Source organism: Carcharodon carcharias, chromosome 19 (genome assembly GCF_017639515.1).
Source record: "Carcharodon carcharias isolate sCarCar2 chromosome 19, sCarCar2.pri, whole genome shotgun sequence".
Lineage (NCBI taxonomy): Eukaryota > Metazoa > Chordata > Chondrichthyes > Lamniformes > Lamnidae > Carcharodon > Carcharodon carcharias.
Genome location: NC_054485.1, coordinates 96,035,997 through 96,062,201, shown reverse-complemented (window position 1 = coordinate 96,062,201; position 26,205 = coordinate 96,035,997). Strand labels below are relative to the sequence as shown.

General features: G+C 45.8%; 1 protein-coding gene across 1 annotated transcript; it reads right to left on the bottom strand.

The window, feature by feature from the left end:
* LOC121291390 (zinc-binding protein A33-like) lies at positions 1–26,202 on the bottom strand. Its single transcript, XM_041212492.1, has 6 exons — positions 25,547–26,202; positions 25,368–25,463; positions 25,041–25,274; positions 23,955–23,977; positions 19,968–20,086; positions 1–1,920 (listed from the first exon to the last, which is right to left on the bottom strand). Exons 1-6 carry the CDS (start codon positions 25,955–25,957, stop codon positions 1,370–1,372), a joined length of 1,434 nt encoding a protein of 477 aa, XP_041068426.1. The 5' UTR covers positions 25,958–26,202; the 3' UTR covers positions 1–1,369.
* Positions 26,203–26,205: the final 3 nt, after the last annotated feature.

Here is a 26,205-nt window from a genome sequence, read left to right as displayed (position 1 = left end):
TTACATGTACAGAGCTTTAATAATGTTTTTAATAAAATAGGTAAATACATACTAGTGATTTAAGGATTATTTCACTGACACGGACAGTCATGAGGCAGAGCAGACAAACCAGAGATAAATTATAATTGTGACTCCACTTTTTTTTGCAAAATATACTTTATTCCTAAAACTTCTAAAAGAACATTTCAAAATGACCATCGCAAAAATTGCAATGATATTCAAATGATCATGTTGCACTCGGAGGAGCTTCAGTTCATGAGAAAGACCATGACAAACATTCTAGTGCAGCAACTGAACTACTTTTCACGTGGTTAACACTGCCTGTTAATGACATACATACCCGATCAGTTCACACATCACGTTCAATACAGACAGATTATCACATTAGTATTCACAGCAGAGTCACATCATTGACATGCTCAAACAGTCTCAAAGCACGTTCACATTTTAATGTAAAACAAACCACAAACACCCCTCCAATTTTATTACAGAGTACCCACTTGGATATGACAGTCTAGGCAATATTTACAGACCTGTACAAACCCAGTCCAGTTTCTCAGTTTTATTGAAACATGGTGAGAGTTTGAAGAAAGTCAGACTGATAGTTTTATCGCGATTACAAGAAACAAACCAATTAGAGATTAATATAAACAGAAAATGATAGAAATACTCAGCAGGCCAGAGAGTATGATAACGGCACTTGCTCACTGTCTGAGCCAAATTGAAGACAGACTAGTATCACAGCAGCAGCTGGACTTCCACCTCCCCCTCCTACCGAAAGGAAATGTGAGCTCACCGCTGAAAACCATGACAGCCGAAATGTCCATCACCGTGAAGAAGGGAGAGAATTCGGGAGGTTTGGGGGTGGAAATCTTGACAGCTGTTCATGCAGAACTAACACTAACTCCTGGGAATTTATACAAAGCGGGGAGCTTGTTATTTCCCCCACTTCACTTCCTCTCCCTCTTGTGCTTCTATCTCTCTCCCACCCTCTGGAGAAATTATTTCTTGGACCCTAGTTTGAGAATCACTGAACTGATTCATCTCAAACAAGCTGATGTCCCACCACCTTCCGCCTGTGGAGCAACATTACAGGCAGGAAGGTCACCGGGTTCCTGCAGTTCACAGCTCATTCTACCCAGTAAGTTCCTCTCTACAATTGAGCTTCTATTTGTTTCTTCTCTCCCCCTCCTTCTTTCCCACAGCCCTACAGAGGTCTTCGCTGATCTTCCAGTTCCCAGTTCCCAGACAGGGTTTACAGCCGGGATGTTAACCTGGCTTCTCTCTCCACCTGAGACTGAGAGCGACACCCATCATCTTACAGCTGGCAGGGGGCAGGGAGACGCTGTGAGATTATGGGATGGATCTGTTAGTGACCTTGAATCCCGCAGATTCTCAGCGGGGCCGAGTTATTCCCGTCGTCATTCGGTCCCGGATTGAAGATGGGAAAGATTCTCTCAGTGAAAGTGTGGGTGAAAGTGTGGAGATGGGACATGTTGTCCGCATTGTAAAATGACACCTGTCCACCCTCATAGTCCAGGAAAACCCCGATCTTCCGGAGATTCACACTCGGAGTGAGTGAGGTCGGTGAGGGGGAGGTGGCGGCAAAATAACCAATTCCAGGATCCAGCCACACAGCCCAGGATCCGGACTCGGGGATCGGGTAGATTAATTCTTTCCTGTTCACAGACTCTCGGGCCACTCCGAGCCACCACTCAGTCTCCTCCCCCACCTCCACCTCCCAGTAATGTCTCCCTGATGTGAATCCCTCTGATCCCAGGACACAGACCCCAGGATCAAACCTCTCCGGGGTGTCAGGGAGCCGCTGCAGTTCGTCTCCGAGTCTCACACTGGTCCGGTCCACAGACAGGATGAGCCAGGAATTCGCAGTGTTCAGATCCAGAGTCAGAGAGGCTGGAGCTGGGGGAAAGTTAAAATAACACAGTCAGTGATTTATAGAAAGGGGCTGGGGAGGGGGAGAGAGTGTGAGGAAGGAGCCCAGAGGGGGAGAGGGGAAGAGGAAGTGGGAGAGAGAGAGAGAGAGAGAGAGAGAGAGGGAGAGAGGGAGCTGGAAAGAGATGGAGGGAGTCGGAGTGGTGAAGTTGAGGAGAGAAAATGGCAGCAGAGGAGGGAGCAGAAACGTAGAGAGGGAGATTGTGAGTGGAGTGATGGAGAGGAAGAGGTGGGAGATAGTGAGAGCAGGAGGGTCTGAGAACATGGAAGCAGGAGAGAGAGAGAGAAAGAGAGGACAGGATGACAGAGATTGTGAGAGTGGGTGAGAAAGAGGGGGTGGAGTAAAGAGAGTAGGGGGGGAGGGTAGCAGGAAGTGTGTGGGGATGTGAGAGTGAAATGGAGGGGTCGAGAGTGCAGGGTGGCAGGTCAAGTGTGATGTTGTGAGAGGAAGAACAAGATGGAGGAGTAGAGAGTGTGGGGGGGCAGGGAGAGTGTGATGGTGTGACAGAGTGCACGAGCAAGAACTGGAGGGTGAACACAAATCGGGGAGAGTGAAAAAGAGAGAAGGGGAGGGCTTGCAAGGGTGGGAGGGAGAATGTGAAGGTCTGAGAGAGAGAGTAGGAGATGGGAGAGAATGTGCAAGACAGGAACGAAAGCAGAAGGGGCGGGGTGAAAGTACAGAAGAGGAAAGGGAGAGTATGGGAGGAGGGGAGGGTGTGGGTGAGGTATAGCGGAAGGATGAGGAAAGGGGGAAGGAACGTAAGGCGAGAGAGTGTATGGATCGGTGGAAGAAAGAGCGAAGAGGCCAGACAGGGACAATGGGTGGGGAATGGAGGTAGAGGGCAGGAGGGACTGATGTTAGATCGAGCAGGAGCAGGGATGGGAGGGTGAGTGCATGGCAGGAAGAGGGAGAGTGTGTGTGGAAGGGGAGAGAGAAAGATTGTGGGAAGGGCAGAGGTAAGAAAGAGAGCAGAAGTTAAAGAGGGAAAGAGAAAGGGAGAGTGGGAGGTGAGTGAGAGAGTGTGGGGACAAGGGGAGTGAGACAGTGTGGGTGGAGAGAAGGATGGGGGAGAAGAGGGAGAGCATGAGGAGGGGAGAGCATGAGCGACAGGGTGTGGAAAGAGATCGTGGGGCAGGGAGAGAGAGAGTATGAGAGAGGGAAGAGAGATTGTGAGAAGGACAGCAGGAGGGGGAAAGAAAAGGTTGGGGAGAAAGGAGGAGGAAACAGCAGGCAGGAGAGAAAGAGAGCTGGAGAGAGTGGATGGGGAGTAATACTTCTATGAAACAGGTATGAAAATGTCACCACACAGGTTGCATACAATCTGATCCTGTAAGCTACCAAAGAAAATTAAATTACAAGAACACTATGATTAGGAGCAGGGGTGGGTCATTGGGTCCCTCAAGCCTGCTCGACCATTCAACAAGATAATGGCTGATCTGATTGAATATATTCAATGACCCAGCCTCCACTGCTCGCCAGGGAAGAGATTTCCAAGACTGCAAGACTGAGATGGATAGTTTTCTGCATATTAAAAACATCAATGGATTCGGGGATAATGCAGGAAAATGGTGTTGAAGTAGATGATCAGCCATGATCTCATTGAATGGCGGAGTGGGCTGGAAGGTCTGGATGGCCTACACCTGCCGAGAGCAGTTCTATTCCAATATCTTGAAAGGGTTAAACAATTTTAGTTAGAATTAACTTTTAGTAAAAATAAAATATAAGCAGAAAAGCAGAACGGGAGAATAGCAGACGTGTTTTAGACAGAATAAGAAAGGAGACGGGCAAGGCAGTAGAACAAAGAAAAAGGCCAGGGAGTGAGTGGCTGTTGAAGTCAGGAGGCACAGACTCCTGCACAATCAGCAAGAGATGGTGGTCTTGCGAGGATGAGAACAATGTCGAGTGTCTGTACACAAGGGAAATAAGTGACAAAAGCCGGAGGCCTCTTTAAGCAAAAACAAAAATAGAATTACCTGGAAAAACTCAGCAGGTCTGGCAGCATCGGCGGAGAAGAAAAGAGTTGACGTTTCGAGTCCTCATGACCCTTCGACAGAACTTGAGTTCGAGTCCAAGAAAGAGTTGAAATATAAGCTGGTTTAAGGTGTGTGCGTGGGGGGCAGAGAGAGAGAGAGAGAGAGAGGTGGGGGGGGGGGGCGGCGGTGTGTGGTTGTAGGGACAAACAAGCAGTGATAGAAGCAGATCATCAAAAGATGTCAACAACAATAGTACAAAAGAACACATAGGTGTTAAAGTTAAAGTTGGTGATATTATCTAAACGAATGTGCTAATTAAGAATGGATGGTAGGGCACTCAAGGTATAGCTCTAGTGGGGGTGTTTTTTTTTCAAAAATAATGGAAATAGGTGGGAAAAGGAAAATCTTTATAATTTATTGCAAAAAAAAGGAAGGGGGAAACAGAAAGGGGTTGGGATGGGGGAGGGAGCTCACGACCTAAAGTTGTTGAATTCAATATTCAGTCCGGAAGGCTGTAAAGTGCCTAGTCGGAAGATGAGGTGTTGTTCCTCCAGTTTGCATTGGGCTTCACTGGAACAATGCAGCAAGCCAAGGACAGACACGTGGGCAAGTTTTTTTGTTTTTATCTCTGTGTTTAATTGACTGCCACTGCTCTTCAAGAAATGCCTACCTCCTTGAAGAAGTTCTGTTCTTTTCTGCGACAAGATTTCCGTTCCTCTCTTTTGCCCTGCTCACCTTCCTTGCTTTCCATTTCCCTCCTGGTGTTTGACAAGGTGTTTACTAAAGCCCACTTTCACAGCCATATCTCCTTTCTCAGTGACTGTCTCCATCTCCGACTTACCCCACGTGGATTTCAACTGAAATTCCACCCCTCATGTTTCGAACCCACCCAGGATTACAGGTATCTCCAGGACATAAAACATTTCTTGGACTGCTGTTCCCGTCACATTCTGAAATCCACACTCAGTGCCATGCGCCCAGGAAATTCTGTTTTTGTTTTTGTTTTGGATTTCCAGCATCCGTAGTTTTTTTGTTTTTATCTCTGTGTTTAATTGACTGCCACTGCTCTTCAAGAAATGCCTACCTCCTTGAAGAAGTTCTGTTATTTTCTGCGACAAGATTTCCGTTCCTCTCTTTTGCCCTGCTCACCTTCCTTGCTTTCCATTTCCCTCCTGGTGTTTGACAATGTGTTTACTAAAACCCGCTTTCACAGCCATATCTCCTTTCTCAGTGACTGTCTCCATCTCCGACTTACCCCACATGGATTTCAACTGAAATTCCACCCCTCATGTTTCGAACCCACCCAGGATTACAGGTATCTCCGGGACATAAAACGTTTCTCGGACTGCTGTTCCCGTCACATTCTGAAATCCACACTCAGTGCCATGCGCCGCCATATGAACACACTCGACCTCTCCCTCCAGCAGCACCGCCGTACCCTTTTTCAAAGCTGCGCGTGCCCCCAGTTTCATTTTATCCTTCGGCTCATCCGACGCCTCAACAAGAAACTTTTTCTCTTTCTCTCAAGTGCTAAGGAACGCAAGCTCCAACAACTCATCAACACCAACACCCATCTAGGACCGTCCACCCCTGCCTGTCCCTCCGTCCGCACCCCATCTTCCAATCCCAACCCCAGCCGTGTATTCACTATACCCCCTGACCTTCCCCTCTCCGATGCTGAATGTTCAGTGCTCAGCAAAGAACTTAGTTTCATACCCTTATGCCCTCACCTCAATGAATTTCGGGCTCAGCATGATGCTGAACTCTCCTTCCGCCGTCTTCGTCTCCGGGCTCACTTCTTTGGGCAGGAGTCCTCTCCCAGTTCAACGGATCCTTTTACCCATCTCCAATATTCTCCCTCCACCTGGACCCCTCCCTCTGGATTCTTACCTTCTCTTGATCTTTTCATTGAGAACTGTCGGCGCGACATTAGTCGTCTCAATTTCACTGTTCCTCTCACCCATTCTAACCTGTCTCTCTCTGAACTTACTGCACTCCATTCTCTCAGGTCCAACCCTGACATTGTCATCAAACCCGCTGACAAGGGTGGTGCTGTTGTTGTCTGGTGCACTGACCTCTACCTCGCGGAGGCTGAGCGTCAACTCACAGACCCTTCCTCCTACCTCACCCTGGACCATGACCCCACCACTGAACATCAAGCCATTGTTTCCAGGACTGTCACTGACCTCATCTCCTCTGGGGATCTCCCTCCCACAGCTTCCAACCTGATAGTCGCCCAACCTCGGACGGCCTACTTCTATCTCCTACCCAAAATCCACAAACAGAACTGCCCTGGTAGACCGATCGTCTCAGCTTGCTCCTGCCCCGCAGAACTCATTTCTCGTTATCTTGACTCCCTTCTCTCTCCCCTTGTCCAGTCCCTTCCCACCTACATCCGTGATTCCTCTGACAACTTACGTCACATCAACAATTTCCAGTTCCCTGGCCCCAACCGCTTCCTCTTCACCATGGACGTCCAATCCCTCTACACCTCCATCCCCCACCAGGATGGTCTGAGGGCCCTTAGCTTCTTCCTCGAACAGAGGCCCGAACAATCCCCATCCACCACTACTCTCCTCCGTCTGGCTGAACTTGTTCTCACGCTGAGCAATTTCTCCTTCAACTCCTCTCACTTCCTCCAAATAAAAGGTGTGGCTATGGGTACCCACATGGGCCCCAGCTATGCCTGTCTCTTTATGGGGTATGTGGAACATTCCTTGTTCCAGTCCTACTCCGGCCCCCTTCCACAACTCTTTCTCCGGTACGTCGATGATTACTTCGGTGCCACTTCATGCTCTCGTCAGGACTTGGAAAAATTTATTAATTTTGCTTCCAATCTCCACCCCTCCATCATTTTCACATGGTCCATCTCTGACACTTCCCTTCCCTTCCTTGACCACTCTGTCTCAATCTCTGGTGATAGACTGTCCACCAATATCCATTACAAACCCACCGACTCCCACAGCTATCTCTACTACAGCTCCTCACACCCCGTTTCCTGTAAGGACTCCATCCCATTCTCTCAGTTCCTTCGCCTCCGTCGCATCTGTTCCGATGATGATACCTTCAAAAACAGTTCCTCTGACATGTCTTCCTTCTTCCTTAACCGAGGTTTTCCACCCACGGTCGTTGACAGGGCCCTCAACCGTGTCCGGCCCATCTCCCGCACATATGCCCTCACGCCTTCTCCTCCCTCCCAGAAACATGATAGGGTCCCCCTTGTCCTCACTTATCACCCCACCAGCCTCCGCATTCAAAGGATCATCCTCTGCCATTTCCGCCAACTCCAGCATGATGCCACCACCAAACACATCTTCCCTTCACCCCCCCATCGGCATTCCGTAGGGATCGCTCCCTCCGGGACACCCTGGTCCACTCCTCCATCACCCTCTACTCCTCAACCCCCTCCTATGGCACCACCCCATGCCCACGCAAAAGATGCAACACCTGCCCCTTCACTTCCTCTCTCCTCACCGTCCAAAGACCCAAACACTCCTTTCAAGTGAAGCAGCATTTCACTTGCATTTCCCCCAACTTAGTCTACTGCATTCGTTGCTCCCAATGTGGTCTCCTCTACATTGGAGAGACCAAACGTAAACTGGGCGACCGCTTTGCAGAACACCTGCGGTCTGTCCGCAAGAATGACCCAAACCTCCCTGTCGCTTGCCTTTTTAACACTCCACCCTGCTCTCTTGCCCACATGTCTGTCCTTGGCTTGCTGCATTGTTCCAGTGAAGCCCAACGTAAACTGGAGGAACAACACCTCATCTTCCGACTAGGCACTTTACAGCCTTCCGGACTGAATAATGAATTCAACAACTTTAGGTCGTGAGCTCCCTCCCCCATCCCCATCCCCTTTCTGTTTCCCCCTTCCTTTTTTTTTCCAATAAATTATAAAGATTTTCCTTTTCCCACCTATTTCCATTATTTTTTAAAAAAAACACCCCCACTAGAGCTATACCTTGAGTGCCCTACCATCCATTCTTAATTAGCACATTCGTTTAGATAATATCACCACCTTTAACTTTAACACCTATGTGTTCTTTTGTACTATTGTTGTTGACATCTTTTGATGATCTGCTTCTATCACTGCTTGTTTGTCCCTACAACCACACACCGCCGCCCCCCCCCACCTCTCTCTTTCTCTCTCTCTCCGCCCCCCACACACACACCTTAAACCAGCTTATATTTCAACTCTTTCTTGGTCATGAGGACTCGAAACGTCAACTCTTTTCTTCTCCGCCGATGCTGCCAGACCTGCCGAGTTTTTCCAGGTAATTCTGTTTTTGTTTTTGTTTTGGATTTCCAGCATCCGCAGTTTTTTTGTTTTTATTTTGGCCTCAATAAGCAAGTGATTGTGAATTGGCAAGATCAGATTACAAATCTGTGACTAATTGTGTATAAGAAGAAGATTTCGCTGTAATCTGCACAGCTCAGTCTAGGACTGCCCAAGGCTGTCTCTCCCTGCGTACGCTTGAATCACTAATGAAAGACCGTGGCCTGTACCTGAGTCTCCTGGTGGTTTGTAAGGCAAATTATAACCTGCTAACAGCAGTTCTACTCCAGCATCTCAACACAGGCATGGTCCCAGCTCCTCAGCTGAGCTGCTGCACCAACTGCTGCTCCCAAATCTTTAAACTAAAAACAACTGAACACCTAGTTCTGTCGAAGGGTCATGAGGACTCGAAACGTCAACTCTTTTCTTCTCCGCCGATGCTGCCAGGCCTGCTGAGTTTTTCCAGGTAATTTTGTTTTTGTTTTGGATTTCCAGCATCCGCAGTTTTTTGTTTTTATCTCTGTGTTTAATTGATTGCCACTGCTCTTCAAGAAATGCCTACCTCCTTGAAGAAGTTCTGTTCGTCTCTGCGACAAGATTTCCGTATCTCTCTTTTGCCTTGTTATTTCAACCCTTCCTGGGATTCACCTAGTTCTGTCGAAGGGTCATGAGGACTCGAAACGTCAACTCTTTTCTTCTGCGCCGATGCTGCCAGACCTGCTGAGTTTTTCCAGGTAATTTTGTTTTTGTTTTGGATTTCCAACATTCGCAGTTTTTTGTTTTTATTTTTGAACACAAACGGCTGTTCACTGACCTTTGAATTCATCTGTTAACCTGTGATCTCCAAGCAGGGTTCAGCCCCCTGCCCTGAGACAAGATCTGAATTTATCAAACCTTGGGACATTCTGAACCTTAAATGTTACAATCTCCAGTCAACACAAAGGTTATTCCCACAGTTGTGAACTTACAATCGCTCCACACCGAAAATACACAGTCAGAACTCCAACAATATAGGTTTAATCATCTTCTCTATTAAAATAATACATTGCCTTGATATTCTTCCTGCCAAGTGAACAAGTTTATGTTTTTGGACATTATAATCCACCCGTGAAGTTAACCATCAATTAACCTGTCTAAATCCTTTTGTAGACTCTTCATGTGCTTTTAACAAGTTAAATTCCTAATTATCTTTGTGTCACCAACAAATTTAATGATCATACATTCAGTCCCTTCATCCAAGTCATTGATAAAGATTGTAAATAGTTGAGGCCCCAGCACTCATCCCTGTGTCACTCCACTAGTTACAGCTTAACAACCCAAACACAGGAGCGGGATTGGGAGAGACAGAGAGAGAATGTGTGAATATAGAGATGGGAGAGGGAGGGGGAGGGGAGGAAGAAAGGGTGATGAAGGAGTGAGAGCTTGGGAGGGGCGGGGGTGTGGGTGAGTGAGTGGACAGAGTGGAGCCAGAGTTAGCTGGAGGGGACAGTGACAATGCTAGAAGGGGAGGGCTGAGAAGGTGGAAGGGGGAGGGGAGAGAGGTTGGGAGGTGGAGTGGAGAGAGAGCATGGGAAGAGAGGGGAGAAAGAAATCTGGAGGGAAAGGAAGGGGAATTGCGAGGGACAGTGTGCGGGACGGGGAGGACAGTGAGAGTATGGGGAGGAAAGAGAGGCTGGAGTGAAGTGAGTGAGAGAGACGATGGACAGGGAGTGGAGTATGTGTAGGAACGGACAGAAAGAGAGAACAGAGGGCACGGGAACGGAGATGGAGGGAAGCAGGTGACCAGGAAAGTGAGATGAGAGAGAAAGCAGGTGAGGAAGGAGGGTTGTGAGGAAACTCTGCAGGTGGGTGAGGCAGAGGGACAATGGGAGCAAGAAAGCGAGCAAGAGAGGACTGTGAGGGAAGAGCGAGTGGGTGGCGAGTATAGAGGGTGGAGGAGGGGAGAGAGCAGAGACACGGGAGGAGCAAATGCAGATTTGGGTGGGTGATATTGGGAAGACAGTGGGTGGGGGAGAGTGGGCAGGAGTGTGAAGGGGCCAGGCAGCAGTGGGAGGGGGGAGGGCATTCTGTCATCCAGCGTGGACAGGAGCATTGAGGAGCCGAGAAAAACTCTGCTGCCTCCCCCATCTCCATATTGTAAACAGGAAAATAAATGTGCTCAGCTTTTCACTACCGCCCACATCCATGTCCAGGAAACCCAAGGCTCAGGGCTTGAGTCTCAGGACATCCCAATTTTTGGACAGAGTCCAAAAACAGCACCAACATTAGCAGATGGATGACGCCTAATGCCTGTTTTTGGGACTGCCCTAGTCCCTTAAAAACATCCCAGCCCAACTGGGAGTTGGACTAGATAACGGAATCTTACAGCACAGAAGGAGGCCATTCAGACCATTGTACTTGTGCAGGCTGTCCAATTTAATGTCCTGGTACAGCTTTTTTCCCGGAACCCTGCATATTAGTCCATTTGAGAACGTGTTCAATTCATTTTTGAAAGTTCCTATGGAATCCACATTTTCAGACAATGAATTGCAGATCATGACAATAATCTGTGAGATTTAATTTCTGATCATTTCCCCTCTAATTCTTTTGGTGATTATTTTAAATCTTAGCCTTTAGTCACAGACACACTTACCAGTGTAAACAGATTCTCCTGATCTGCTCAATAAAACCCCCATACTTCAAATTCCCGCATTAAATCTCTCTTTAAACTTCTCTGTTCTTGGAAGAGCATTACCAGCTTATCCAATTACCCTGTAAACTGAAGACCCTCATCAGTGCTATTGTGCTGGTAAATCTCCCCTGTACCCTCTCCAATGACTTGACATCCTTCCTAAAGTGTGGTGTCCAGAATTGCAGAAATTACTCCTCCAAAGGCCTGTTTGAAGTGCTCATTGGTACAAACACTGCACCTGAAACTGCTCCTCTCTATACCTGTGCACATGTACACGAGGGAGAAGTTCACTATCCTGATTTCCTAATCCAGAAGGTGATCAAGAGTCACCACCAGATACTCCAAGGTCACATGGAGACACAGAGGCAGGGGGTGAAAGTTGTCATGGACGGTTGTGTGACACGGACAACACTGAAGTAGCAGCTCGCAACACATTCCTCTCAATATCTGTTTCCATTAACTCCGATGGAGATTGATGTTGAGCACAATGCAAACTGGGTTACTGATTTACTGTCAGATTTTCTCTTATTGCGTTACCATCCAAACAAGGTTTACTCTTTCTGAAACTCTGATTGAACTGTTTAAAAATAAAGACAGTTTTAACTACACAGGAGCACACACAGACATTTCAGGACATGTCATTGAGGTGGTGGCTCACCAATAGACACTCCGTCTACAGCAACTTTCATAGACAATGGACTCTCTGGATATGTGTGAATAGCTTTCTTCCTGCCTTATCGAGATACAGCTGTTATTTTGGTCTTTGGACAATTTTTCCCTACCCTGACCTTATTAGCTGGTATACTCTTATGTTTGTAAGCTTTAGCGCTTCCTGTTGCACTCTGTTTATCATCACCTGCAATGCTATCCTGCACTATTACATCCATAGCTGGCATGCACCTGGAGATATCCCCTGCTGAGAGCAGGAAATGACCAAATGCAGGTGGTCTTGCACAGCCACAGAGGGATTGATAAGGTATGAAACCCAATTGGATGACCTGAATCGAGGTATTAACTTATATATCGAGGGACCAGGGTCAGGAAAGGGATATAAAGCCACAGTCACAAGGACAGTGTTGCTGCAGCCAGGAAAACGTGACGTGGTCAGTCACAGGAAGTCGTGCAGAAGAAATCATTCAGCGGACTGACCACGTGGGAACGTCTCCGACAAGTGGATCTTACTGAACAACTGGTGTAAATTTATAATTGCTTGGTGGGTTAGCAAAGGTTTTGAGGGGTTGAGTAGATTGGGCCTGTACTTATCAGATCTCTGGGTCGGGAGGGCACATGGAGGTGGATCAGAGTAAGGTCCAGGGGAAGGAGGGGAGGTTCAAGGGTGACAGTGGAGAGGAAAGTTGATATTGGGTGGGTCAACGTGATGGGGTTAAGTTGGTGGGAGGCAGGGGGAAGGGTAGAAATTGGCGGATGAAGTTTGGAAGGTGACGCACACCATTTTTAAAATCTGACGTTGACCACGCAGTTAATCAGTGAGTAAGATGCCTCGAAGTGGAAGGCTTTTCAGGTGGTGGTGCTCAAGGTCAGCACAAATGGCCTACTAAAGGGACATCCTAATAATTATGAGGTAACTGGATGTCACCCATGCTCAGTCGTGTTCTCCCCTCTATGATGAAGCCCACACTGCAGCAAGTTTATGCCTGACTCATGGGTCTCATCACATCGAGATCCCAGCAAGGTACGGAGCTTCCTTTCATTCTGTGCCATTCGCCATCAGCTGCAGTCAGAGGCAGGGATGAATGGAGAGAGGGAGGTGGAAGCCTCCAAGGGGCACGGGTGGTGGCCAACTCATGACTCCAAAACTCCATCCCCCCAGCTGAATGGTCATGCCTGACAAGGGCTCATGTGTTTAGTCTTTCTATGTTACCAAGGCAATGGTCTCTCTGTAGGGTCTCGAGGGTAATGGAGGGTATTATAGGAACTATCTCAGTGAATGTTGGGCAGGATCCTCAGGGACAAGGGATACCCCCAGCAAAAATGGCTGATGATGCCAGTTCACCATCCGCAGATTACTGCTGAGGAGATACAATGATGGCTATACCCCTACCAGGTCCCTGACTGAGCAGGTGATTGAGTTCCTAAAGATGAGGTTCAGATGTTTGGATGGCTCAGGCAGTGCTTTCTCATATTGAGAATGTCTCAGATCATCATTGTCTGCTGCACCCTGCACAGCCTTGTGATACAGAAGGGAGACGCGTTGCCTGAGTGAGACATGGGAAGCAAAATGTCTGCTCTGATGAGAAGGACAATGAAGGGGATGGGAGGGCCAGGATGTGGCCAAACCACATGCAGAGGCTATAGCTGGAATATGATGTGGTAGACAGGCCCATATCAATCTGATAGTTACCAGATTCCAGGCAGAGTAAGCTGCCAGGACATTTGTTGAACTTTTTGGTTTTCTATCCTTTACAAACTGGAAGGCCCCAGCACCTTCTTGTTTTCTGACCTTGGGTTTCTCAAACGTATTTATAAGAGCAGAATTAAATTACAGTGGTGACATCTTCCCTGCTGTTGGTATGAGCCTTGCATGTGCCCACAACCAAAAGGTTGTGAGGGATTGGCTAGAAAATGATCGGCTGGTCAGCCAGACTTCAGTTGTGGGCAAATTATTGGAATCAATTCTGAGAGGCAGGATAAAGTGTCACTTAGAAAGGCATTGATTGATCAGGGATAGCCAGCATGGTTTTGGAGGGGAAGATCATGTCTTACTAACTTAATCTAATTTTTTGAGGAACCAACAAGGAGGATTGATGAGGGTAGTAGAGCAAATGTTGACTACTTGGATTTTAGTGAGGCATTTGACAATGTCCCACATGGCAGACTGGTCAGGAAAATGAGATCCCAAGGGTCATAGGGAAGGTGGCAAGTTGGATCCAAAAATGGCTCAGCAACAGGAAACAAAGTGTCATGGTCGATAGATATTTGTGCAAATGGAAAATGGTTTCCAGTGGTGTTTGACAGGGCTCAGTGTTGCAGCCCTTCCTGTTTGCTGCATATATTAATGGTTTGGAGTTGAATGTGGGAGGTATGAATGTGAAACTTGCCGATGACACAAACATTTTCCATGTAGTTGGAAGTGAAGAGGGTAGCTCTTTGATATCTTTGATATCCATTGATATCAATGGTATTGTTGCGTGGGCAAATTGAATTCAATCCGGATAAGTGTGAGTAATGCAATTGAGAAGGGGTTGAGGAAGTGAGAGATGTTGGTGTGCATGCCGCATGTCCTGGAAGGTGGTAGTACAGGTGGGTACAGTGGTCAAGAAAGCATATGGAATGCTTTCCTTTATTGGATGAGGTATTGAAGTCCAAGGCAAGGACATTGTGATGGAACTGTAAAAGATGCTGGTTAGTCTACAGCTGGAATTTTGTCCATTTGCATTTGTCCATTTCATGTACAGTTCCGGTCACCACATTACAGGAAGGATATAATTGCTCTGGAGAGAGGACAGAGGAGATTTACAAGAATGCCGCCATGAGGAAAGATTGAATAAGCTAGCGTTGTTTTCCTTACAGCAGAGGAGGCTGAGAGGTTACCGAATTCAGGTGTACAAAATTATGAGGGGCCTAAATAGGGTAGGAAAGACTTGTTTCCCTAACTGAGTGGTTAATTACCACAGGGCACAGATTTAAGGTGATTGGTAGAAGGATTAGGGGGGACATGAGGAAAATATTTTTCGCCCAGAGGGTACTGGGCATCTGGAAGTCTTGGCCTGGTTTCTGATTTAGGCTGAAATGCTCAACTCATTTGAAAGGTACCTGGATCTGCACCTGAAGTGTTGTAACGTGCACAGCTATGTACCAGGAGTGGGAAATTGGGACTAAAATGAGCGGCTACTTTCTTTTTTCTTTGGCAGGCTCAGGCACAATGGACTGAATGGCCTCTTGCTGCGCCTTAACTTTTCCATCATTCTATGGTTGCAAAGCTTTTATTTGAGGCCTATTGCCACCCTTGATAATGGAGTTAAAGTAGATGAGCAGGCCACCAAAATCTCCATGTGCGGTCTGACAAAGGATTTAAGCAAATGCACAAACATCTCTTTAATCTTACACCCAAACCCCTCTTGCAGTCAAGACTAATATGCAGCCTCTGGTTTTCTACTGTTAAGAAGACAGTGTAGAGATTCAGTCCCTTAGACATGAAACTGCATCCGCGCCACTCACATAGCAGATTGAACACTGATTGAGTAATCGTGACAACCACCACATCTCACATCAGGGCCACAGCTGCAGGAGAAACAATGACCTAGATGATCCATCTTGGTCTCCTTCTAACATCACCGATGCCATAGATGCCAGTCTTCAGCTGATGCAACTGACTCCACATGATCACAAGTAATGGATGAACTCACTGGATACAGCAAAGGCAATGGGCACTAACAACATCCCAGCTGTAGTACTGAAGATTTTTAACTCCAAGATTAGTGACACCCATAGCCAAGTTGTTCCAGTCGAGTTACAACACAGGCATCCGCCCGACAACGTGGGAAATTGCCCAAGTATATCCTGTCTACATAAAGCAGGACAAATGCAATGCGGACAATCACTGATCCAACAGTCTACTCTCAATCTTCAGGCTAGTGTGGAATGTGATGATGACAGTGCCATCAGGTGGCACTTACACAGCAATAAAATGCTCATAATCCCCTGTTTGTGTTCCACCAGAGCCATTTGAAATCAAATCAGATTGATAAAAATTAAATAAAGATGGGCAGGTGATGTGTTGCAGTTGCAGCAGGTGGGGACCAGATGCTACCAGTCTGATTCACGGCAACCACATCTGCAGTAAGTGTCTGCAGCTTGAAGAACCTCAGTTCTGAGCTGATCCACTGGAATCCGTGATTTGGACAGTGCAATGCATTGGAGAGGAGTAAATTTGCCAGCACATTTTGTTCCAGGAGGCAGTGACGCCCTTAGGTATTTCCAATTTGTTCAGTGGTCAGGGAAAGGGAAGAAAGTCAGGTAAGAAAGTCCAGCCCTTGGAATTGTCCAACAGATTCAAAGCCTGTGGACGAGACCATGAATTCAGGGAGGATGAGCAAACTGACTATGGCACAGTGGTGCTGGAAGCTATCAAAATGCAAAAGGAATGTAATTGTAGTAGGGGACAGGTTAGTTAGGGGGATAGAAACTCTTCACTTCAGGCAAGTGCGTACATTCCAAAGGCTATATTGCCTATACTGTGCCAGAGTCAAAGTAATTCTCTCAGGGCTGGCGAGGAACTTGGAGTGGGAGGAAAAGCATCCAGTTCTTATCGTCCTCGTGAACACCCATATGGATAGGACTAAGAAAGAGGTTCTACTGAGAGAGTATGTGCAGTTAGGCACTAAAGTCAAAGGTAATAATCTCTGCCTGAGGCATGAGCTGATGGGCATGGAGTGAATACGATCAGCGAATTGAATGTGTGGCTCAAAGATTGGTGTTGGAAAAATGTGTTTCAATTCATGGAGCACTGGCAACAACAGTGTGGAAAGAGGGAGCTATACTATAAGAATGGCCTTCCCTTGAACCACGATGGAACCAGTGTCCTGGCAAATTGTATAACTAGGGCTGTGGAGAGGACTTTAACCCAAAGAGTGGGGGAGGGGGAGGAAGTGTTCATGTGCGGCGAGGGTTTGAACATTGAAGAAAAAGGACAAGGCAATAGTGCAGGATAGCATTGCAGGGGATGATAACCAGAGTGGAACAGGAAGTGACAGAGCTTACAAACATAAGAGTATACCAGCTAATAAGGTCAGGGTAGGGAAAAATTGTCCAAAGACCAAAATAACAGCTCCTTATCAGAATGCATACACAATTCGTATCAAGATTGATGAATTGATAACACAAATAGAAATAAATTATTATATAATGGCCATTACAGAGATATGATTGCAGAGTGTCCACAGCTAGGACCTGAATATTCAAGGGTATGTGACATTTTGGAAGGGCAGGAGCAAAGGAAAAGGAGATCGGGTAGTTCTGTTAATAAGGAACATGATCAGTATAGTTGTGAGAAATTATCTTGCTTCCGAGGATCAAAAGGGAGTAACAATTTGGATGGAGATAAGAAACATCAAGGGAAAGAAATCAATAATGGGAGTGGTTTACATGCCTCCTGAAAGTAGCTAAGCTGTAGGACAGAGTGTAAATCAAAAAATAATGGGAGCTTGTAAGAAGGATACTGCAATAACTGTAGGCTGTTGTAATCTTCATACAGTTTGGCTGAATCAAATTGGAAAAGGTAGAATGAGGATGAGTTCATAGATTGTATTTGGAAAAGATTCTTTGAGCAATATGCTCCTGAACCACCCAGGAAACAGGCTATTTTACGCCAGGTAATATCTAACGAGACAGGATTAATAAATGACCTCGTGGTAAAAGATCCTCTAGTAAAGAGAGATCAAAATAAGTTAGAGTTTCACATTCAGTTTGAGGATGGGCAATTTATGTCTGAAACATGTGCTTTAAACTTAAATGCAGGCAATTACAAGGGTTTGAAGCCAGTGTTGGCTAACATGGGCAGGGAAAACAGATTAAAGTCAAGTTGGTAGAGAAGCAGTGACAGCCATTTAAGGGAATATTTCATAACTCTCAACAAAAATACATTTCATTGAGAAAGAATAGCTCAACAAACAGAGCACACCATCTGTGGCTAACTTAGGAAGGTAATGGCATCAAATTGAGATAAAAGATGAACAATGCTGCAAAGATCAGTGGTAGGCCAGAAAATTTGGAAAAATTTAGAAACCAGCAAAGATTGACTAAAAAAATGAGGGAGAAATTGGAGTATGGGAGGAAACTTGCAAGAAACCTAAAAGCAGACAGGAAAAGCTTCTACACATACATAAAAAAAGTGTAGTGATAGTGAGTGTGGGCCCCTTACAGGGTGAGACTGGGGAATCGATAATGGGAAACCATGAAATGGCAGAGGCATTGAACAATTATTCTTCATAGTAGAAATCACAAGAAGCATCCCAAGAATAGTAGAGAAACAAAGGCAAAAAGGAGAGAGGAATATGAAACAATCAAGATCACTAGAGAAAAAGTAGGAGGAAAATAATGGGACTAAAGGCTGACAAGAAACTTGGACCTGATGATTTGTATAGTTGGATCTGTGAAGCAGTGACTACAGAGATAATGGATTCACTGTTTGCAGTCTTCCAAAATTCTCTGGGCTCTGGGCAGGTCACAATGGACTGACAAGCCATAAATGTAACACCACTGTTTAAAAAAGGAGGGAGACAGAAATCAGTGAACTAAAGGCTAGTTAGTCTAATATCTGTTATTGTGAAAATGCAGGAAACCATTATTTAAAAGGTAGTAAAAGGACATTTAGAAATCATGACATTATCAGGCAGAGTCAACATAGTTTTGCGAAAGGGAAATCATGTTTAGTAAATATATTAGAGTTATTTGATGATGTAACAAGCAGGATGGATAATGGGGAACCAGGAGAAGTAGTGTATTTTGATCTCCAAATGGCATTAGATAAGGTGTCAATAAACGTTTACTGCTGAAGATAAGTTTTAGAGGTGATACAATGACATTGATAGAGGATTGGCTAATGCGCAGGAACAGAGATTCAGGATAAATGGGTCATTTTCAGTTTGGCAAACTGTAACTGGTGGAGTGGCCCTAGAGTCAGTGCTTGGGCCTCAACTAATTACAGTTTATAGACAGGACATATTAAAAAGACTGACTATATTGCAGCCAAATTTGCTGATGATGCAATAGGTAGGAATGCTAGTTGTGAGGAGGGATTAAAATTGTCTGCAAAGGGATATGGATAGATGAAGTAAGCGGGAAAAATTGACAGCTGGAGGATAATGTAGGAAAATGTGAGGTAGTCCACTTTGTCACTAAGAATTTAAAAATAGAATATTACTTAAGGGGAGAGAAGTTGCAGAATGCTGGAGTATAGGGGGAATCTTATATATTAAATACAAAGGTGAGAACAAGAACAGAAGTATTAGGAGCAGGAGTAGGCCATTTGGGCCCGCGAGCCTGCTCCACCATTCAATAAGATTGTGGTTGATCTGATTGTCGCATCAGCTCCACTTCCCTTGTGCCTCCCCATGCAGGTAAAGAAAGTAATTAGGAAGCAAATGGAATGTTGGCCTTAATTGAAAGGGAGATGGAGTATAATAGTGGGGAACTCTTGATATAGCTGTACCGGTCATTGGTGAGAGTAACAGTACAGTTTGGGTGTCGGTTAGCTCAGCTGGCTGGACGGCTGGTTTGTGATGCAGAGTGATGCACCAGTACAATTCCTGTACTAGCTGAGGTTATCCATGAAGTCCCTGCCTTCTCCACCACATCCCACTTCTGAGGTGTGTTAACCCTCAGGTTAAACTCACCACCAGTCGTCTCTCTCTCTAATGAGAGCAAAGCTGATGATCCTCTGGGACTATGGTGACTTTCACTTTACAGTTATCGTTTCCTTACTTAAGGAAGTTATACTTATGTCTTAGAAGCAGTTCAGGGAAGGTTCGCTAGGCTGATTCCTGGGTTGAAGGGGTTGCCTAATGAAGAAAGGTTGAACACTTTAGGCCTACACTCTTGAAGATTACAAAAAATTAGAGGTGATCTTATTGAAACATATATGATTCTGAGGGAGCTTGACAGTGTAGATAATGGTAGGATGATTCCCCTTGTAGGGGTATCTAGAAGCAGTGTACATAGTTTATAAATCAGGAGTCTGTCTCCTTTTAAGGTAGCGATGAGATGGAATTTCTTCTCTTTGAGGGATGTTAGCCTTTGGAATTCTGTTTCACAGGCTGTTGTATAGACTCAGGGCTGAAATAGACAGACTTTTGATCGACAGTGGAGTTAAGGGCTATAGGGAACAGGAAAAAAGGACAGTTAAAGCCACAGTTAGATGAGCCATGATCTTATCGAATGGCAGAACAGGTCTAATGGGCCAAATGGCCTCCTGCTGCTCCTATTTCTTTTGATCTCATGATGATCATACTACCACAACCCCTCACTGGAGGGATGTTGGATTTCCTGCTTCACACACACCCCTGAAACTTTGAAGCCCATTTACTTCCTTCACAACTGGAATGAAAGTTAGGAAAATTAATATAAAAGTTTTACCAGGGTCAATGGAATTGATCATTTCCCTCCATGCTGTGTACTGTAATGGTCCTTTGAACTTTCCGATAGACAGTGCTGCAGCATCTGCTACTGAGAAATTCTTAATCTCATCACTAATCCTGTAAATATTAAAGAATTGATGGTATAAATTCATCCCATTTGAGCATTTTAGACATGATTTAAATGGTGAAGCTACCCCAACATTCATATCTTTCAGCATTTTCCATATTAGAACAAATGTGATAGAAAGTGAAATTTCTTTCTATAACTGAGCAAAACTTTGAAATGCAAGGGCAGAGGATGAAAACACTCATGTCCTGCAAAAGGCCCACAGCCTGATAACAAATTAGTTGCCTGTATATCACAGATCACAGGAGAAGATAAACATTTAGTCGGTCCACTTGCTGTATTACAAACAAAGCTTGTCGAATGAAAGCAAAGGCTGAAAACATCAAACCAACTCTCCGAGATGCCTGCGCTCCTCTACTTCTGGCCAATTGAATATCCCTGATTTTAATCGCTCCACCATTGGCAGCTGGACCTTCAGCTGCTGAGGCCCTGAGCTCTGAAATTCCTTCCGTACAGCTTTCTGCCTCTCTATTTCTCTTTCTTCCTTTAAGATGTTTTAAAACGTCCCTCATCTTTGGTATTAATATCTCCTTGTGGTTTGGTACCAATATTGCTTTATATCTTAAAACACGTTTCTGCTGTTGCATTGATTTTTTTTTCATTCATTCATGAGGTGTGGGCTTTGCTGGCTGGCCCAGCATTTATTGTCCATCCCTAACTCCCCTTTAGAAGGTGGTCGTGAGCTGCCTTCTTGAAGCCCTGCAGTCCAAGTGGTCTAGGTATACCCATATTGCTGTAAGGGAGGGCATTCCCGGAATTTGACCCAGCGACAGTGAAGGAACTATGATATAGTTCCAAGTCAGAATGGTGATTGGCTTAGAGGGGAGCTTTCAATTAGCGCTGCTCACACACATCTTCTGCCAGTGCCTTTCTAGATGCTAGCAGTCGTGGATTTGGAAGGTGTTGTCTAAGGAGGCGTGTTGAGTTACTGCAGTGCATCTTGTGGATGGTACACACTACTGCCACTGTGCGTTGGTGGTGGAGAGAGTTAATGATTGTGGATGGGGTGTCAGTCAAGTGGGCTGCTTTGCCATGGATGATGTCAAACTTTTTGAGTGTTATCAGAGCCGCACTCACCCAGGCAAGTGGAAAGTATTCATCATGCTCCTGATAAATGGCTTGGAGGTGATGGGCAGGCTGAGTTACTCATCGCAGGATTCCTAGCCTCTGACCTGCACTTGTTGCCATTGTATTTATCTGGCTAGTCCAGTTCAGCTTGCGCTCAATGGTTCAATGGTAGCCTTCAGGATGTTGATAGTGGGGGATTTAGTCATGGTCATAGCAAGTGATGGAATATTAAGGGACAATGGTTAGATTCTCTCATGTTGGCGATGGCCATTGCCTGGCACTTGTGTGGGGAAAATGTTACTTGCCAGTTGTCAGCCCAAGCCTGGATATTATTTAGGTTTTGCTGCATTTTGACATGGACTGCTTCAGTATCTGGGGAGTCACAAATGGTGCTGCACATAGTGCAACCATCAGTGAACATCCCCACTTCTGGCCTTATGATGGAAGGAAGGTCAATAATGAAGCAGTTGAAGATGGTTGGGTATAAGACACTGCCCTGAAGAACTCCTGCAGTGATGTCGTGGAACTGAGATGATTGACCTCCAACAACCACAACCATTTTCTTTTGTGATAGTTATGACTCCAACCAGTGGAGAGTTTATCTCCGATTACTATTGACTCCAGTTTTGCTAGGGTTCCTTGATGCCACACTCGGTCAAATCATGTAATGTTCAGTCACTCTCGCCTCACCTCTGGAGTTCAGCTCCACTGTCCATGCTTGAACTAAGACTGTAATGAGGTCAGGAGCTGAGCAACCCTGGAAGAACCCAGACTGAGCATCAGTGAGAAGGGTATTGCAAAGTAAGTGCCGCTTGATAGCTCTGTTGAAGACCCCTTCCGTCACTTCACTGATGATGGAAAGTAGACTGACGGGGCAGTACGTGGTTAGGTTAGATTTGTCCTGCTTTTTATGTACATGATTTCTCTGGGAAATTTTCTGCATTGCCGGGTAGATGCCTGTGTTGTAGATGTATTGGAACAGCTTGGCTAGGGGTATGATAAGTCCTGGAGCACAAGTCTTTAGTGCGATTGCCAGGATATTGTCAAGCCCCATAGCCTTTGCAGTATCCAGTGTCTTCAGCCATTTCTTGATATCATGTGGAGTGAATCAAATTGGCTGAAGACAGGCATGTGTGATGCTGCGAAGTTCTGAAGAAGGGGAAGATGGGTCATCCAGTGGGCACATCTTGCTGAAGATGGTTGCAAATACTTCAGCCTTAATCATTTACACTGATGTGCTGGACTCCTCATCATTGAGGATGGGCATATTTGTGGATCCTTCTCCTTACGTTAGTCAATTAATTGTCCACCGCCATGCAATGCTGGATGTGGCAGGACTGCAGAGCTTTGATCTGATCTGTTGGTCGTGTGATCGCTTATCTCTGTCTATACATTGCTGCTTACGCTGTATGACATGCAAGTAGCCCTGAGTTGTTTCTTCACTAGGTTGACACTTCCTTTTTAGGCATCCATCGTGCTGCTCCTGGCATGCCCTCCTGCACTCTTCACTGAACCAAGGTTAATTCCCTGGCTTGGTGATAATAGTCGAGTGCAGGATATGCCGAGCCGTGAGGTCGCAGAATGTGGCTGAGTACAAATCTGCTGCTGCTGATGGCCAACAGCGCCTCACGGATGCCCAGTTTTGAATGAGGGTATCCTCAATGTGAATGCAGGAGTTCATCTCCATAACAACTGTGTGGTGGTCACTCCTACTGCTGCAGTCATGGACAGACGCATGTGCGGTAGGCAGATTGGTGAGGTTGAGGTCACGTATGTTTTCATGCTCTTGTTGGTTCCCTCACCACCTGCCACATACCCAGTCTATCAGCTGTGTCCTTTGGGATATAGCCAGCTCAGCCAGTAGCGGCGCTTTTTAAAAAATTCATTCATGAAATGTGGGCATCGCTGGCTAGGCCAGCATTTACTGCCTGTCACTAATTGCCCTTGAAAAGTTGGTGGTGAACTGCCTTCTTGAACTGCTGCAGCCCATGTGGTGTAGGTACACCCACAGTGCTCTTAGGGAGGTAGTTGCATTAACGAGTCACTCTTGGTGATAGTTATTGAAGTGCCCCATCCAGTGTATATTCTGCACCCTTGCCACTCTCAGTGCTTCCTCCAAGTGGCGTTCAACATGGAGGAGTACTGATTCATCAGCTGAGGAGTGGGTGGGGCGCTTGGCAAATTGGTGGGTACGTGGTCATCAGCAGGATGTTTCCTTGTCCATATTTCACCCGATGCCATGAAACTTAACCGCTCCCGAGTCAATGTTAACTACTCCCAGGGCAACTCCCTCCAAACTTTATACCACAGTGCTGCCACCTCTGCTGGGTCTGTCTTGTCGGTGTTAAGGATACAGGTCAAGGTTCTAAACTGAAATAAAAACAAAACCCGTTCCCACTTTAACGCGTGACTGTCTCGGTTTGGTCAGGAGCCTTGCAGGGACATGGATGGTCAACACCATGGAAACAATGAGGGTGTGGCTCTCCCAGGGTCAGTCGGAAGGCCACAGCCGCACAAACAGCAGTCTGCAGCCTGCAAGTGAGTGCTTCAGGACTGCATGGCATCTTGTAATTTAATACAATCATGTAGACCAGTTATATGAAATCAAATTTAATATCTGCAAAAAGCATGTCATCACAATAAAAGACTAATACTTAAACCATAAGCAGAGTTATTGTCGCCCGATGAACGGCACTTTAATGTTGCGATAGTAACTGGAAAAGAAATTCATAACAAAACCTGACTTATTTTACCAAATTGTGCAGAGCTTCAGCAGAAAACATGTCCTACCTTCTCTTCCGACAAGCTTCCTCCTGAAATAAATAAATCACGAACAGTGAAGAGCATAGTAACAGATTTAGAATCATAGAAAGTTTTCGGCACAGAAAGAGGCCACTCGGCCCATCGTGTCTGCGCCAGATGAAGAACAAGCCACCCAGCTTAACCACACTTTGCACCATTTGATCCACAGCCCTGCTGGTTACAGCACTTGATGTCAACATCCAGACAACTTCTAAATGAGTTGAGGGTTTCTGCCTCTACCACCCTTACAGGCAGCGAGTTCCAGATCCCACAACCGTCTGGGAGTAAAAAAATTCCCTCATCTTCCCTCTCATCTTTCTATGCACATTAAATCTGTGCCCCCTCGTCACTGGCCTCCTAAGTAAATAGGCCCTTCCCCACCAACTCTATCAGGCCTCTGACAATTCTGTATATCTCAAATCTCCCCTCAGCCTCCTCTGTCCCAGGGAGAACGGCCCCAGCATTTCCGATCTTTCCTCATAGCTACAATTTTCTAGTCCTGGTAACATCCTTGTAAATCTCCTCTGTACCCTCTCTAATTCAATTGCACCCTTTCTATAATGATGTAACCAGAACTACACACATTTCAGGAGGACATAAACAGGGCGGCTGGTGAAATCAGCAGACTCAGAGAATACTAGATTTAACACGGAAGTGTAAATTGATGCATTTTGGAAGGAAGGTTGTGGAGAGTCAAATAAACTGGAACTCAACATCAGTCCCGCTCACAGACACAGTGACTCTCACACACCTTCCCAGGCACACCCACACACTCACAACATGAACTGGAACTGGATTACAATCGGCGTTCCAGGAGAAGATTAAACTTGGCAACACGGAAATAATCACAAAGCAACTGTGAAGACCAAGAAAACTCATTCTCCGGAGGTTACAGGTATTCTCGGGAATCTGCAGACATTTTGGAAGCCGATTATTTCAGAAGACGGCAGAACTGCCAGAAATTTGTTTAACTCGGGTTTTATTTATTCAGTAAATTCTATATTTAATCCAGTTATCAGTTATTTTGTGACCGTATGAAGTTTCACGGAACTGGCCAGCAATATATTCTCTCACCTTCAAAAATATCAACTCGTCCTTGTGCTCCATCTCTTTCTGCAACTTTAAGAGCTTCTCCTCAATAGAATTTAAATTCTCCTCAATCTCTCGAAGGTTTTTCTCCATTATTTCTAGAATCCTCTCCTCTTCTTCCCTGAGATCTCTGAGTAGTCGCTGCTCTTTCTCAGTGAGAATCTGGTGCATTTTAGTGAACTCGGATGTGATGTGGGTCTGCAGACTGCTCGACTGTTCCTACCAAATGAAATGTGAAACATAATTAATGTCCCGCGATAAAGGGAGCAAAATTGACCGAGATCCCAGAAAATCAGTACAGGGAGACCTTACCCTGACTTCGGAAATCTTCCGCTTCTGTTTCTGTTCCGTTTCTAGAACCGCCGATTTCTTCTGTGTGAGAGAATCCAAGGAAGATTTCAGCTGATCCTGGGATTGGGAGAGAAAATCACAGAATTGAAGTGTTAGACAATGGAAATGTGATAAAGCTTAGAAAATATTTCCCCTTTTACCTTGTAGATTTCAACAGCTTCTTTAATCGGCAGGAAGCGGTGCTCTCTGTGTTTCCGCGAATCTCTACAAATCACACAGATCAATTTCTTGTCAGTTTCACAAAACAGCTTCAGTTCTTCCTGATGTTCCTCACAGTGAAGTTTACTTTCCTTCTCTTTCGGATCCAGCTTTAATTTTCGAGCTTTCTCGGCCAGATTCGCTAAGGCTCGATTTACCCTGAGGTTTCTTTCCGGAAACTCCTCTCTACATTCCGGGCAGGAGTTTAGCTGCTTCTTTTCCCAACACTGGGTGATACAGGAGCGGCAGAAGTTGTGTCCACAATCCTGTGAAACCGGATCAATGAAGAAATCAAGACAAATGGAACAAATTGCCTCCTCGATCAAACTCTGGACCTGTTCTCTGGAAGCCATGTTCACACTCACCACTTCCGGATTCAAACCACTTTCAGTTTCGATGTTGCTGCCGCGCACCCTCAGTTCAGCTTTTTCCTTATTACGTTCACTGCGATCCTCAGGGAATTATTATTCCATCGTGGTCTATGTCCTCGCGACTTTCACACAGGAGAGTAAAAATAACACACCCAGTCTAAAGGGGGGAAAGCAGAGTTAAAGCACGGAAGGGAATAATTGAAACCTGTCGAGGGCGGGTTGGACTCCAG

What these genes read in the sequence shown, in the direction of transcription:
- LOC121291390 (XM_041212492.1), bottom strand. Translation starts at nt 25,957, where the DNA reads ATGGCTTCCAGAGAACAGGTCCAGAGTTTGATCGAGGAGGCAATTTGT. An exon ending in AAGCTGTTGAAATCTACAAG is followed by an intron (nt 25,464 to 25,546) that starts GTAAAAGGGGAA and finishes TCCCAATCCCAG; the next exon opens with GATCAGCTGAAATCTTCCTT. An exon ending in ACGAGTTGATATTTTTGAAG is followed by an intron (nt 23,978 to 25,040) that starts GTGAGAGAATAT and finishes TATTTATTTCAG; the next exon opens with GAGGAAGCTTGTCGGAAGAG.